Source organism: Centruroides sculpturatus, unplaced genomic scaffold, assembly GCF_000671375.1.
Source record: "Centruroides sculpturatus isolate CEXI.00-Female unplaced genomic scaffold, Cexi_2.0 scaffold635, whole genome shotgun sequence".
NCBI lineage: Eukaryota > Metazoa > Arthropoda > Arachnida > Scorpiones > Buthidae > Centruroides > Centruroides sculpturatus.
The window spans coordinates 276,231-292,482 of NW_019384964.1; the positions used below are offsets into that span (position 1 = coordinate 276,231).

General features: G+C 32.7%; 2 protein-coding genes and 1 long non-coding RNA gene across 9 annotated transcripts in view; 2 read left to right on the forward strand and 1 right to left on the reverse strand.

Annotated features, from left to right (window-relative positions):
• LOC111632488 (protein lap4-like) overlaps positions 1-1,732 on the forward strand; it is a 4,538-nt gene extending 2,806 nt beyond the window's left edge. The window contains exons 3-5 of the mRNA XM_023376906.1: positions 1,176-1,282; positions 1,355-1,471; positions 1,556-1,732. Coding sequence (XP_023232674.1) covers positions 1,176-1,282; positions 1,355-1,471; positions 1,556-1,693 — 362 coding nt within the window. The 3' untranslated portion in view covers positions 1,694-1,732. The remainder of the gene's footprint in view (positions 1-1,175; positions 1,283-1,354; positions 1,472-1,555) is intronic.
• Positions 1,733-8,809: 7,077 nt separating this feature from the next.
• LOC111632489 (protein lap4-like) overlaps positions 8,810-16,252 on the forward strand; it is a 164,105-nt gene continuing 156,662 nt past the window's right edge. For all 7 annotated transcript variants that reach the window (XM_023376911.1, XM_023376913.1, XM_023376910.1 and 4 more), the window contains exons 1-3: positions 8,810-8,913; positions 8,986-9,102; positions 9,187-9,289. The gene's annotated coding sequence lies outside the window, so the exon portion shown is untranslated. The remainder of the gene's footprint in view (positions 8,914-8,985; positions 9,103-9,186; positions 9,290-16,252) is intronic.
• LOC111632491 overlaps positions 16,030-16,252 on the reverse strand; it is a 2,990-nt gene continuing 2,767 nt past the window's right edge. The window contains exon 2 of the long non-coding RNA XR_002757868.1: positions 16,030-16,086. This is a non-coding gene — a long non-coding RNA (uncharacterized LOC111632491). The remainder of the gene's footprint in view (positions 16,087-16,252) is intronic.

Genomic DNA, 16,252 nt, shown 5'->3' on the forward strand with positions numbered 1-16,252 from the left:
TTAACATATTTAGATTTTTACAGCTATGGTGAGAAACGTTTAAAATCTACAACAGCCCTGTCGCGTCCTTTGAGATATACTAGTGATGCGACAAAAGAGGTATTTGACATTGATCGGTATCGGCATCCTGGGGATTTGGCAGTCCACGTGTATGCAGGCTCTGCAACCGTCTTCGATTCCATCCATTAGCCACTCGTAGGGACTATCTTACTAAGTGCATTGTTTTAAGATTTAAAAAGTAAAGAATATTTTATATTTTTATGTACGTTTCTTTACAAAGCTATATTTAATTATAATTTTCTTTAAAAGTATATTCATACAATTGAAGACTATTTTGTACCAGGTATGTACTGGTACATCCACCACGCATTTTATTTCACTAAGTAAGTTTTTATTATTTTATTTTTAATTGTAGTCCTTATATCGTGGCTAGCGATTCAAAAAGTAATTGTGATATTAAAAATACATTTAGAAAAGTCTACGGTTTTTACTGGCTTATCGAATAAACGATACGAATGGACCCTAGACCAGGTGTGGCCAACAGTTTTTGTCCCCGGGCCGAATTGGAAAGAAAACTTATTTCATGGCCCAAACCAGAGGCTGCCCTAGCAAGATTTTGAGGTGGTGCGAGATCTCATTGTTGTGTCACCCCGTAGAGACTAAATTGTACATAGAGATTACAGATACATTTTTCACATTATCAACATTCTATGCTGTGCTGAAAACATTTGTAATGGAGCGTTAACTCTAATCGCACAGTTACTTGTTGACCTTTTCTTTTTTTTAGGCGTCAGAATTTTTCGTCGAGATATTTGGACTTAAGTAGCTAATATTGAAAGATTAATCGCGGGCCACATAAATTGATTAGACGGGCCATATGTTGGCCATGCCTGCCCTAGATCATCACTGACATGCAATTGACTGATTGCCCCTGGGTGTCGGCTTCTTACAGAAACACAGCTTACCTATCATCAAATGTCATGGCACGCCACTGATAATGAAACCAGTGTATTAACACTGGTTTCATTATCAGTGATTATGAAACCAGTGTATTAACACTGGTTTCATTGTGTATGTTTTATGAATTATTCAAGCATAAATATTTACAAAATAATAATAATAATCTAATTATTAGTATTTTGTTTTTATAATTACAATATATTTAATATTCATAGAAAATCTTCATGGTGAATTAGAACAAGAAAAGTGGGAAGAAATTCCTCAGAATAGAGCTTATTCAGTAACATTTGCTGAAGAAAATGAAGAAAATGATGATAAAGAAGTAAATATATAAATTTTTAGGGGTATTATTTTAATGTAATATTCATAAATTTGTTTAAATTATTTATTGTAGACAAGGTTTATAAGACATGATACACCTCATCCACGAGAACTGAAAGCCAGACATGGGAAATTATTTGTTCAGAAAGGACAGAATATCGATGGGCATGTGATAATCCCTGCCAAAGAAGTAAATATTAACGTACATAATATGTAAAATTAATGATGCAAATTTTTGTGTTTAATCAATATTAAAATGCCTCTACCTTAACAGAAAGAAGTCATCACTACAGAAAACTTTCGACCACAAAGATCAAGTCCAGTTTCCAGCATCGTATCTGAAGAATCTCTTTCTCACAAAAAAGAAAACAAATATGGTAAAAAATTAAGAAATTATTCAATTTTTACTTAGTCTTTTATTGCTTGGCAAAATATGCATGACTTTCATATCAGACTTTAATATTCCAGTTATTAATTATGTTTATTTTTTACTATATTTGCAAGTTCTTTGTGAATTATAATACATAATGATAGATGCTAAATTATCATCTATAACTAAATTATGTGAAATGCTCATTTATTATGATACATAATATTATATATTATGGTGTGCTGCTGAGCAGTCATTGTTGCTGGTGACTTTTAGCGTTGAGTTACTGCTATTACAGATTATTACAATTATAACTTCTTTTTGAATTGTATTTATTTATCACGCTTTGTCACCCTATTGTATTTTGTTTTTTGTTATTACAAGTCGTTCATTTTTTGGATATGTTTCCTCGAACTCCCCCAATAGGATTAAAGCAGAGCAAAGATGACCAGAAAGGAACTAAGCATCATTGTTCTCCAAGTGTTCTGGAAGCTAAATGTCCAAAGCTAGAACATTACTTAAAGAAGCAATCCCCTTAGAGGGAAGGTTATCCATACAACAGTATTTGGAATCAACTTTGAGTACAGTTGTGCTGCAGTTGAAGTGCATCAAAGATAAGCTTGCTAAATTGAAGCTGGATAATCAGTCAACTTTGTCCTTGGTTAAAAAACTTGAGTGTGGCCTTTCTAAAGTGTGTTTGCATTTAGATAAGTTGGAATAGTGTGATCAATTTCCTTTGGATGATATCATTGAGTGAGTTGCACTCTTTTGCTTATGGTAGACAGGTTAATGCTTCCAAAAGAATCGATTTTATGATGTTTAACAAAGTGTTCTGCACGAATTGGATATTCAAGAATACCTAGTTAAATTATTGTCTATGGAGTTGGATACAGTTGACTTATCTGTGCAAAATATTGTTGGTATTTCCCGTTCCAGGGGTAAAACTCTGGAATTCTATTGTATACAGTTGATGTCATGGAAATGTTGGAATTATTTATTGCAAAAATTTAGATTGAAGATTCAGCAGAAGGATAGGGAAAATTCAGTTACATTTAAGTTGGTGCTTGATTTATTGTTGAATTCTCGACTTTGTTGTAAAAAACTTTGGTTACTTACTTAAAAGATTATCATGAAACAGGTTGACGTGTCTATTTGCCTGACATTGTGTTGTGTATGTGGATGAAAAGAGATATACTTATTCTGTTTCAGGACAACAATTAATAGAAGTTCCTGCTTTTTTATTTTAAATTTTCCTTTTCACTTGAGAAAGGGTTCTGAGAGAACTTCAGCATCTTTATATCTGGAATATGCTGGATCAGACTGTCATTTGGATTCTATGTTCTTTTGGAATTATCATGGTTTTGGTACTGAATGTTTGTTATTAAATCATTTGACTAACAGACTAGATTTAATTTGTTTGGCCCTTGTTGAAACTTGGATGGTTTCGATGGACCAGAATTTTATATGCAAGTCTCTACCAGTTAATTGTAAGTATTTTATGGTTTCAGCTGAAAAGTCATTGGGTCCAGGTAGGCTCCACAGTGGTATTTTGTTCTTCTATGATGCGGATAGAGGCATTATGAGTTATTAGAGACTTACTCTGACTTAATGGTGATAGGACTATCTTATTCCTTGAATCACAGCTCTAGGAGAGTTTTGATGTTGGTGACATATGTTAGCTCATTAAAGCAGCAAGGCTTATGCCTTGATCGGTTTTCTTCTGTTTTGACTTCTTGGTCTTATGATGGAGTTGTTGTTATGAGTGATTTTAATGTCCATATAGGTGAAGAATTTGATTCATACTTAAATGAGGCATCACCACACATTTTCAATGCAAGATTGTCTAAGGACTTAAAGGTTGGCACAGCTGGTAGACAGTTTTCACGGTGGCTGATTGAAAAGATCTAATTCTTCTTAATGGTCGAATTGTGGGAGACTACCTGGGAGAACTAACTTTTCTGTCAAAAGTAGGTAGCTCTGTTATTGATTATATAATCATCTCTCAAAATTTGGCCCTTACGGTAGAGTCCTTCTGTGATGAACCTCTCCCATTCTCCAACCATTTTCCAGTGGGACTGTATTTATCTACTGATAAGAGACTTCCTTTGGTTGTAAGGTCCTATTTTACTAGGTTCCATTTTGTTTGGAATGACTCAAAAATTGAAATGTTTGAAGATGCAGCTAAGCAGTGTTTTCAGAATAAGGATTCTGAATTCGAACTCATTGATGATTTTTACAACTCAATTATATCTGATTTATGTTTTATAGCAAAGAGGCTTGACATACTAATTGAAGGCATGGTATATCAGGAGTATTCATGCTCCCTGGTTTGATGAATCTTGTTGTAAATAGAAGAAGGCAAGGAATTATGCCCTTGGCAAATTTCATAGATCAAATGATCAGACTGACCTTACCATGTTTCTTAATTTGAAAAAATAATATAATTTATTTATTAGGGTGAAAAGAGAAAATATTATTGTAATTTTGGCTTACAACTGGCAAAAGAGACTCCAGAATTTTTTGGTATTGTGTAGGCCATCTTCAGGGGGTTAGGAGTATTCCAGACCATGAGATTTCTTTGGTAGGTTTGTATAACTATTATAAGCAGTTATTCGGTTTAAATGCATCCATATCCTGCCCTTCCCAGTGGCTTCTCCAGTGACTGATTCTTTTTTGGACCTCCCTATCTCAGCCTCAGAGGTAAATATTGAAATCCAAAAGATGTGATTACATTTTGCTTCTGGGATAGACAATATTTCACCGTCTGTAATTGCTTATTCTAGGACAGGGGTCGCCAAAGTGGTCAATATTGACCCCTGGGGGTTGATATAACATTATTGGGGGATCTATTATCAAGCTTATCCGTCTCACTGATTATCAGTTACAAAAATTATTATTAACAAATATACAATAAATGAAAAAAATGCAAAATTAAAAGAAATATATTAAAATAGTAAGTGCTTTTTTTTTGTGAGGTTTCGAAACTGTAGGAGGTCGACAATCAAAAACGTTTGGCAACCCTTGTTCTAGGAGTTCATTAGTATCTCACTTGGTTAAATTATTTAATCGAGTTTATGATTCTGCAATAGTTCCAAAATCATGGTTGGAGATAAAGATTAAAGTGATTCACAAAAAGGGTTTAATTGGTGATTCTACTAACTTTCGTCCCATATTGTTGTTACCTGTTGTTTGGAAAATTTTTACTTCCATTATTGCAAAAATGCTGGGTATATGGCTTAGAGAGAGAAATCTTATTTCACCTGTACAATTTGCTTTCCAACTGCAGAAGAGCACTTTTTGTAATATTCTAATTCTTCATTCCCTGATTTGTAGGCAACTTTCTAAGAAAAGATAACATTTGTTGGCTGCTTTCCTAGACTATGAAAAAGCTTTCGACAGTGTTATAATAGAAGTATTGGTTTCTAAATTAGAAATGCTTGAGACGTCTGATAAATTTATTAAAATTATCCAAAATTTATTCTCAGGTTTGAAGGCAAGGATTTTTACCAGTGTTGGGTTAACTGAGGTTTATCCACTAGAGAAGGGCTTACCACAAAAAGATTCTCTTAGTCCCTTATTGTTTATCTGCTATGTTAATGATATAGTTTATGCTTTTGATGACTTGAGTAATGATTCCATCTCTATGGGTGAATATGGTGTGCATTTACTGCAATTTGCAGATGACACAGTAGTGTTATCTTTTACATCGGTTTATTTACAAAAGAAATTGGATAGATTATTTGCTTATTCCTCTACCTCGGGATTACATATTAATTTTTTTAAGTCGAAGCTAATAAACTTTAGACAAGATGGTAGGATGAGAAAAACAGTCAAGTTTTTCTTAAATAAAAGAGAGATAAGTATTGTCAACGAAATTATCTATTTGGGAATTCAGTTGTCTTTTACAAGTTTGTACATAGATTACATACCTTACATTAAAGGTAAGGCTTATTCTAAAATTAAAGCTGTGATTGATATCCTGAGAAGGATGAGGAATAGCCAGATGGTTCTGTGAAAGAAACTAGCTGCTTCCTTATTTACTTCTAGTTGGTCCTATGGCCTATCCTTATGGGGGACCTTTTTATTTTGAGGACATTGACTTGATATAGCTAATGTTCTTTCATCATCTTTTTGGTTTTGAGAGGTCAATCCCTCATATGCAATTAGATCTGAATTGGGTCTAGAATTCTCCCAAAAACGTTTTGTTAAACTAACTCTTAGTTTTTTGAAAAACATAAATTTCAGACACTACCTCTTTGGAATGTGTGGCATACTCTACTCTGAAGAAACTTTCATCAAATAGACTATTAAAACATTATTGGTATATCAAACTGGATGGACTACTTAATAGAATATGTGTTTCACTCTCTCTAATTGACTCATCTCCAGATATTATAAAATATTATACAAACACTATCCTATGTGAGTTTGAAAATCCTATCTTCAGAGAAGAAAGGGATAATTTACTTCAGGCCAAATATAACGCACATGGTATTTAAAAATACTAGTTAATTGTTGGTGTCTTTATATTTACTACCAACAACTGTTGTTTATTGTAAAGAGAATGATAGTTCAGATTTGATTAAACAAATATCCTTTAGTATGAAAAAATTTATATATGGACTTGAGTTCATCAGCTATTTGTGCTTATTGTATGCAGGATAATGCAACCCTGAATCATTACTTGTTTGATTGTAACAACTTAGATCATCTTCATTTATCAACATGTATTAGTAGTGTTACTTGTAACGAACCAACTGATAAAATTCATGGATTGTTTTCTAACAATGATTCAGTTGAGACTGTTTGGCACAAGTATAATTTACTAATTAATGTCATCAAATATGTTACCCTTCCTCCTTAAAATTAATTTACATGTGGAGTAATTAAATAAATTTTACATGTTACCAAAAATAATTTTAAACAGTTTTATCCATTTTCATCTTAGAACTTCAATTTCTACATATTGATAGCTTTTTATACAATAAAAGTTTGAGAATTAAATAAAATGCAATTATTTATTTTTTATGTTATAATAAAATATATTTGTGAATTGTTAATGGCTGAATTGAACATTTAGTNACTATATTGTCAGCATCCAAAAAGCCAGATTCGTGCATGCAATTTACAGAGCACCAACCTCACCCGGTTTAGCCGATGGAAGCCTAGGACCTTGGGTGGATGCTACACGTATACCGCATCCAATTCTATCCAGGATCGGTTCTGGGCTGTTAGCTGCCTACCCGCTAGATATTTGGCCGTCCTTGCTCGATTACCCGAATTGCGAGTAGATTTATAACTTAACCCAACTGATAAGAATTTACTGGTATGTTTTTACGATAGTTCTGTATAGTTGACAGGAGTTTAAAAAAATCCATTAAAATATTTGATATTTTTATTTCGCTCTCCGATTTTATATTACTCACAGATTTCAATGTTAAACCAGTGATATTATGATTTCGTATATCCCATCTTTAAGGGGATGTAGAAAAAAACATGTACAATTCTTGTACAATGTTAAAAAATTAACTGTTACTTTGACAGCATAACTTACAACTAAATTTAATGAATGAGAGAGATGCACGAGGTACAGAAAAAGCTCTAGAATTTATTTTCCTTAAATTTACGATTTATGTATCTGTTGTCTTTCCACTTCTTTCCCGAGACTACAAATATTCAAGTACAAAGTAACCAGTTTCGACTTATTTCTACTTAAGAAGTAGTTAAATAATTAAGAGATTAGGGAATTGGGGACATAAATAAAACCCTGGTGAAAGAGCTGAAATTTTACTTAAACAAAAGCTTAACCGAACCAATTTATAGCCGAGTACAGTGGAGACTGATTTCTTCATATTATTAATGTAATAAAGACAGAAATTTTTCCAGTTCAACGAAAGTGACCGAAAAGTTGGAAATTTTGGAAATTTCTGAGGACACTTGGTCCTAAAACGAATTAGTTAGAAAACAAATGACTTTAAGTTTAACACATTTATATTTTTACGGCTATGGTGAGAAACATTTAAAATCTACAACAGTCCTGTCGCGTCCTTTGAGATTTACTAGTGATGCGACAAAAGAGGTATTTGACATTGATCGGTATCGGCATCCTGGGGATTTGGCAGTCCACGTGTATGCAGGCTCTGCAACCGTCTTCGATTCCATCCATTAGCCACTCGTAGGGACTATCTTACTAAGTGCATTGTTTTAAGATTTAAAAAGTAAAGAATATTTTATATTTTTATGTACGTTTCTTTACAAAGCTATATTTAATTATAATTTTCTTTAAAAGTATATTCATACAATTGAAGACTATTTTGTACCAGGTATGTACTGGTACATCCACCACGCATTTTATTTCACTAAGTAAGTTTTTATTATTTTATTTTTAATTGTAGTCCTTATATCGTGGCTAGCGATTCAAAAAGTAATTGTGATATTAAAAATACATTTAGAAAAGTCTACGGTTTTTACTGGCTTATCGAATAAACGATACGAATGGACCCTAGACCAGGTGTGGCCAACAGTTTTTGTCCCCGGGCCGAATTGGAAAGAAAACTTATTTCATGGCCCAAACCAGAGGCTGCCCTAGCAAGATTTTGAGGTGGTGCGAGATCTCATTGTTGTGTCACCCCGTAGAGACTAAATTGTACATAGAGATTACAGATACATTTTTCACATTATCAACATTCTATGCTGTGCTGAAAACATTTGTAATGGAGCGTTAACTCTAATCGCACAGTTACTTGTTGACCTTTTCTTTTTTTTAGGCGTCAGAATTTTTCGTCGAGATATTTGGACTTAAGTAGCTAATATTGAAAGATTAATCGCGGGCCACATAAATTGATTAGACGGGCCATATGTTGGCCATGCCTGCCCTAGATCATCACTGACATGCAATTGACTGATTGCCCCTGGGTGTCGGCTTCTTACAGAAACACAGCTTACCTATCATCAAATGTCATGGCACGCCACTGATAATGAAACCAGTGTATTAACACTGGTTTCATTATCAGTGATTATGAAACCAGTGTATTAACACTGGTTTCATTGTGTATGTTTTATGAATTATTCAAGCATAAATATTTACAAAATAATAATAATAATCTAATTATTAGTATTTTGTTTTTATAATTACAATATATTTAATATTCATAGAAAATCTTCATGGTGAATTAGAACAAGAAAAGTGGGAAGAAATTCCTCAGAATAGAGCTTATTCAGTAACATTTGCTGAAGAAAATGAAGAAAATGATGATAAAGAAGTAAATATATAAATTTTTAGGGGTATTATTTTAATGTAATATTCATAAATTTGTTTAAATTATTTATTGTAGACAAGGTTTATAAGACATGATACACCTCATCCACGAGAACTGAAAGCCAGACATGGGAAATTATTTGTTCAGAAAGGACAGAATATCGATGGGCATGTGATAATCCCTGCCAAAGAAGTAAATATTAACGTACATAATATGTAAAATTAATGATGCAAATTTTTGTGTTTAATCAATATTAAAATGCCTCTACCTTAACAGAAAGAAGTCATCACTACAGAAAACTTTCGACCACAAAGATCAAGTCCAGTTTCCAGCATCGTATCTGAAGAATCTCTTTCTCACAAAAAAGAAAACAAATATGGTAAAAAATTAAGAAATTATTCAATTTTTACTTAGTCTTTTATTGCTTGGCAAAATATGCATGACTTTCATATCAGACTTTAATATTCCAGTTATTAATTATGTTTATTTTTTACTATATTTGCAAGTTCTTTGTGAATTATAATACATAATGATAGATGCTAAATTATCATCTATAACTAAATTATGTGAAATGCTCATTTATTATGATACATAATATTATATATTATGGTGTGCTGCTGAGCAGTCATTGTTGCTGGTGACTTTTAGCGTTGAGTTACTGCTATTACAGATTATTACAATTATAACTTCTTTTTGAATTGTATTTATTTATCACGCTTTGTCACCCTATTGTATTTTGTTTTTTGTTATTACAAGTCGTTCATTTTTTGGATATGTTTCCTCGAACTCCCCCAATAGGATTAAAGCAGAGCAAAGATGACCAGAAAGGAACTAAGCATCATTGTTCTCCAAGTGTTCTGGAAGCTAAATGTCCAAAGCTAGAACATTACTTAAAGAAGCAATCCCCTTAGAGGGAAGGTTATCCATACAACAGTATTTGGAATCAACTTTGAGTACAGTTGTGCTGCAGTTGAAGTGCATCAAAGATAAGCTTGCTAAATTGAAGCTGGATAATCAGTCAACTTTGTCCTTGGTTAAAAAACTTGAGTGTGGCCTTTCTAAAGTGTGTTTGCATTTAGATAAGTTGGAATAGTGTGATCAATTTCCTTTGGATGATATCATTGAGTGAGTTGCACTCTTTTGCTTATGGTAGACAGGTTAATGCTTCCAAAAGAATCGATTTTATGATGTTTAACAAAGTGTTCTGCACGAATTGGATATTCAAGAATACCTAGTTAAATTATTGTCTATGGAGTTGGATACAGTTGACTTATCTGTGCAAAATATTGTTGGTATTTCCCGTTCCAGGGGTAAAACTCTGGAATTCTATTGTATACAGTTGATGTCATGGAAATGTTGGAATTATTTATTGCAAAAATTTAGATTGAAGATTCAGCAGAAGGATAGGGAAAATTCAGTTACATTTAAGTTGGTGCTTGATTTATTGTTGAATTCTCGACTTTGTTGTAAAAAACTTTGGTTACTTACTTAAAAGATTATCATGAAACAGGTTGACGTGTCTATTTGCCTGACATTGTGTTGTGTATGTGGATGAAAAGAGATATACTTATTCTGTTTCAGGACAACAATTAATAGAAGTTCCTGCTTTTTTATTTTAAATTTTCCTTTTCACTTGAGAAAGGGTTCTGAGAGAACTTCAGCATCTTTATATCTGGAATATGCTGGATCAGACTGTCATTTGGATTCTATGTTCTTTTGGAATTATCATGGTTTTGGTACTGAATGTTTGTTATTAAATCATTTGACTAACAGACTAGATTTAATTTGTTTGGCCCTTGTTGAAACTTGGATGGTTTCGATGGACCAGAATTTTATATGCAAGTCTCTACCAGTTAATTGTAAGTATTTTATGGTTTCAGCTGAAAAGTCATTGGGTCCAGGTAGGCTCCACAGTGGTATTTTGTTCTTCTATGATGCGGATAGAGGCATTATGAGTTATTAGAGACTTACTCTGACTTAATGGTGATAGGACTATCTTATTCCTTGAATCACAGCTCTAGGAGAGTTTTGATGTTGGTGACATATGTTAGCTCATTAAAGCAGCAAGGCTTATGCCTTGATCGGTTTTCTTCTGTTTTGACTTCTTGGTCTTATGATGGAGTTGTTGTTATGAGTGATTTTAATGTCCATATAGGTGAAGAATTTGATTCATACTTAAATGAGGCATCACCACACATTTTCAATGCAAGATTGTCTAAGGACTTAAAGGTTGGCACAGCTGGTAGACAGTTTTCACGGTGGCTGATTGAAAAGATCTAATTCTTCTTAATGGTCGAATTGTGGGAGACTACCTGGGAGAACTAACTTTTCTGTCAAAAGTAGGTAGCTCTGTTATTGATTATATAATCATCTCTCAAAATTTGGCCCTTACGGTAGAGTCCTTCTGTGATGAACCTCTCCCATTCTCCAACCATTTTCCAGTGGGACTGTATTTATCTACTGATAAGAGACTTCCTTTGGTTGTAAGGTCCTATTTTACTAGGTTCCATTTTGTTTGGAATGACTCAAAAATTGAAATGTTTGAAGATGCAGCTAAGCAGTGTTTTCAGAATAAGGATTCTGAATTCGAACTCATTGATGATTTTTACAACTCAATTATATCTGATTTATGTTTTATAGCAAAGAGGCTTGACATACTAATTGAAGGCATGGTATATCAGGAGTATTCATGCTCCCTGGTTTGATGAATCTTGTTGTAAATAGAAGAAGGCAAGGAATTATGCCCTTGGCAAATTTCATAGATCAAATGATCAGACTGACCTTACCATGTTTCTTAATTTGAAAAAATAATATAATTTATTTATTAGGGTGAAAAGAGAAAATATTATTGTAATTTTGGCTTACAACTGGCAAAAGAGACTCCAGAATTTTTTGGTATTGTGTAGGCCATCTTCAGGGGGTTAGGAGTATTCCAGACCATGAGATTTCTTTGGTAGGTTTGTATAACTATTATAAGCAGTTATTCGGTTTAAATGCATCCATATCCTGCCCTTCCCAGTGGCTTCTCCAGTGACTGATTCTTTTTTGGACCTCCCTATCTCAGCCTCAGAGGTAAATATTGAAATCCAAAAGATGTGATTACATTTTGCTTCTGGGATAGACAATATTTCACCGTCTGTAATTGCTTATTCTAGGACAGGGGTCGCCAAAGTGGTCAATATTGACCCCTGGGGGTTGATATAACATTATTGGGGGATCTATTATCAAGCTTATCCGTCTCACTGATTATCAGTTACAAAAATTATTATTAACAAATATACAATAAATGAAAAAAATGCAAAATTAAAAGAAATATATTAAAATAGTAAGTGCTTTTTTTTTGTGAGGTTTCGAAACTGTAGGAGGTCGACAATCAAAAACGTTTGGCAACCCTTGTTCTAGGAGTTCATTAGTATCTCACTTGGTTAAATTATTTAATCGAGTTTATGATTCTGCAATAGTTCCAAAATCATGGTTGGAGATAAAGATTAAAGTGATTCACAAAAAGGGTTTAATTGGTGATTCTACTAACTTTCGTCCCATATTGTTGTTACCTGTTGTTTGGAAAATTTTTACTTCCATTATTGCAAAAATGCTGGGTATATGGCTTAGAGAGAGAAATCTTATTTCACCTGTACAATTTGCTTTCCAACTGCAGAAGAGCACTTTTTGTAATATTCTAATTCTTCATTCCCTGATTTGTAGGCAACTTTCTAAGAAAAGATAACATTTGTTGGCTGCTTTCCTAGACTATGAAAAAGCTTTCGACAGTGTTATAATAGAAGTATTGGTTTCTAAATTAGAAATGCTTGAGACGTCTGATAAATTTATTAAAATTATCCAAAATTTATTCTCAGGTTTGAAGGCAAGGATTTTTACCAGTGTTGGGTTAACTGAGGTTTATCCACTAGAGAAGGGCTTACCACAAAAAGATTCTCTTAGTCCCTTATTGTTTATCTGCTATGTTAATGATATAGTTTATGCTTTTGATGACTTGAGTAATGATTCCATCTCTATGGGTGAATATGGTGTGCATTTACTGCAATTTGCAGATGACACAGTAGTGTTATCTTTTACATCGGTTTATTTACAAAAGAAATTGGATAGATTATTTGCTTATTCCTCTACCTCGGGATTACATATTAATTTTTTTAAGTCGAAGCTAATAAACTTTAGACAAGATGGTAGGATGAGAAAAACAGTCAAGTTTTTCTTAAATAAAAGAGAGATAAGTATTGTCAACGAAATTATCTATTTGGGAATTCAGTTGTCTTTTACAAGTTTGTACATAGATTACATACCTTACATTAAAGGTAAGGCTTATTCTAAAATTAAAGCTGTGATTGATATCCTGAGAAGGATGAGGAATAGCCAGATGGTTCTGTGAAAGAAACTAGCTGCTTCCTTATTTACTTCTAGTTGGTCCTATGGCCTATCCTTATGGGGGACCTTTTTATTTTGAGGACATTGACTTGATATAGCTAATGTTCTTTCATCATCTTTTTGGTTTTGAGAGGTCAATCCCTCATATGCAATTAGATCTGAATTGGGTCTAGAATTCTCCCAAAAACGTTTTGTTAAACTAACTCTTAGTTTTTTGAAAAACATAAATTTCAGACACTACCTCTTTGGAATGTGTGGCATACTCTACTCTGAAGAAACTTTCATCAAATAGACTATTAAAACATTATTGGTATATCAAACTGGATGGACTACTTAATAGAATATGTGTTTCACTCTCTCTAATTGACTCATCTCCAGATATTATAAAATATTATACAAACACTATCCTATGTGAGTTTGAAAATCCTATCTTCAGAGAAGAAAGGGATAATTTACTTCAGGCCAAATATAACGCACATGGTATTTAAAAATACTAGTTAATTGTTGGTGTCTTTATATTTACTACCAACAACTGTTGTTTATTGTAAAGAGAATGATAGTTCAGATTTGATTAAACAAATATCCTTTAGTATGAAAAAATTTATATATGGACTTGAGTTCATCAGCTATTTGTGCTTATTGTATGCAGGATAATGCAACCCTGAATCATTACTTGTTTGATTGTAACAACTTAGATCATCTTCATTTATCAACATGTATTAGTAGTGTTACTTGTAACGAACCAACTGATAAAATTCATGGATTGTTTTCTAACAATGATTCAGTTGAGACTGTTTGGCACAAGTATAATTTACTAATTAATGTCATCAAATATGTTACCCTTCCTCCTTAAAATTAATTTACATGTGGAGTAATTAAATAAATTTTACATGTTACCAAAAATAATTTTAAACAGTTTTATCCATTTTCATCTTAGAACTTCAATTTCTACATATTGATAGCTTTTTATACAATAAAAGTTTGAGAATTAAATAAAATGCAATTATTTATTTTTTATGTTATAATAAAATATATTTGTGAATTGTTAATGGCTGAATTGAACATTTAGTTTACAAAGATTTTTATTAACTATTTTTATTATTTTTCAATATGATGATAATTATATGATATGATGTAATTATTACACAGCTTAAATTTTTTAAAATCTTTTGATTGGATACTTAGAAATTTGAATTTTTTTTTTCTGTTATTTCTTTATTCAACTGTTAATTTTTTTTATTTTAAAATATAAACATTTTAGTTATATGTTCACTTTCTTTACAATATAAAAGTTTCTGATTCTAACCTGTATCATCATCTTTATCTTTGCCTTTTCCTATGTTTATATGGGGTCAGGCATTTCCTTCTCTAATATGTTTTTTTCCATTTCTCCCTATCAAAGGCTTTGCTCTTAAGTCCCTTTGGTTCAAGTCTTCTTCCACCTTATCTTTCCAATGCATCTTTGATCTTCCTTTTTCCTCTTTCCTTTTACTGCAAGTTTTCCAGTCTTCTTTCCAACATAATTGTCACTTCTTCACTCTACGTGGCCAAACCACCTCAACTTACATTCTTGCATCTTTTTGTTCAAGAGGCCCACCTTAACAGAACTTCTAATAAAATCATTCTTTATTCTATCCTTCCTTGACACTCTTCACACATCCATCTCAACATTCTCATTTCAGCCACCTCCATCTTTCTTTCTTGAGCTCTTGTTATTGCCCATGTCTCAGCTCCGTATAACATTGCAGGTCTAACAACTGATTTATAGAATTTTCCTTTCGGATTGCAGCTAACTTTCTTGTCGCATAACACACCGCTCAGCTTTCTCCAGTTCATCCATTCACATTGAATTCTATGCTCCTCAATCCTCCTCCCATCTCGACAAATGTCCCAAGATATTTAAACTTGGAATAAAAGGGAGTGGCACATTTTGGATTTTAATATTACACTCATCTCTACCATTCAAAGTCATATAAGCTGTTTTAGTTTTGCTAATCTTTATGCCCCTTTCTTTCAAACTTTCCTCCAATCTTGCAGTTTCTTCTCAGCCTTGGTTTGGGAAAGTTCACACAGCACAATATCATCTGCAAACAGCATACTCCACGGAGCCTCACACTTCACATCACACACCAACACGTCCATTATCAGGTCAAACAAATAAGGGCTAAGGGCCAGTCCCTGATGCAAAACAACATTAACACTGTGCTAGTGCAGTGGGGATTTTTGACACCCCTAACGTTTTAAAAGTTGCAGTATTCATAGATTTCGCAAGAAATATTTGTTTCCTCTTCAGTAGCTTCATGATTTCATGTATAGAGCATGCTCAGAGATTACTACGATGTTGCAGAAATTTCAGTAAGAGAAAGACAACAGTTCTCAGTGGGGTGTCCAAACACACCACAGTATTAATTACATTTTTTTTTAAATTTTATAAATATTTATTTAGTTTTTCTTATTTTTAAAATAACTATAATGTGACCACATTTATTATTTATAATATAGATAAATTATTTTTATTCACATTGATTATTATAAGTTTATTTTAATTCAAAATGGCTAACTTTCATAAACACACTGAGAAAATACCAAACATAGCAAGCTGCTTGTCATTTGCATTGAGTGCCAAAATACAATGTCAGCTATTGAATCAGAGTGACAAAAATGCTTAAAAAACAATTTAGATATTTACTATTGGTTTAATAATAAGATCTAATGTTTTGTTTTATCTAAGTTTTGATATATGTTGTTTTTTATTTTCATGGATTTATGTACTAATATAATATGTAATCATACCTGAATATAATCATATGTATAATGACACATGCCTTTACCAAATAAATGAGTAAATCTTTATGAATTTTTACTTACATGGTTTATGGACCCAAAAAAATGTTGGGGTGGACAAACGCCCCACTGCACTAATGCCGAAAAAAAACTCAGTGCACTAACGCAGGGTTAA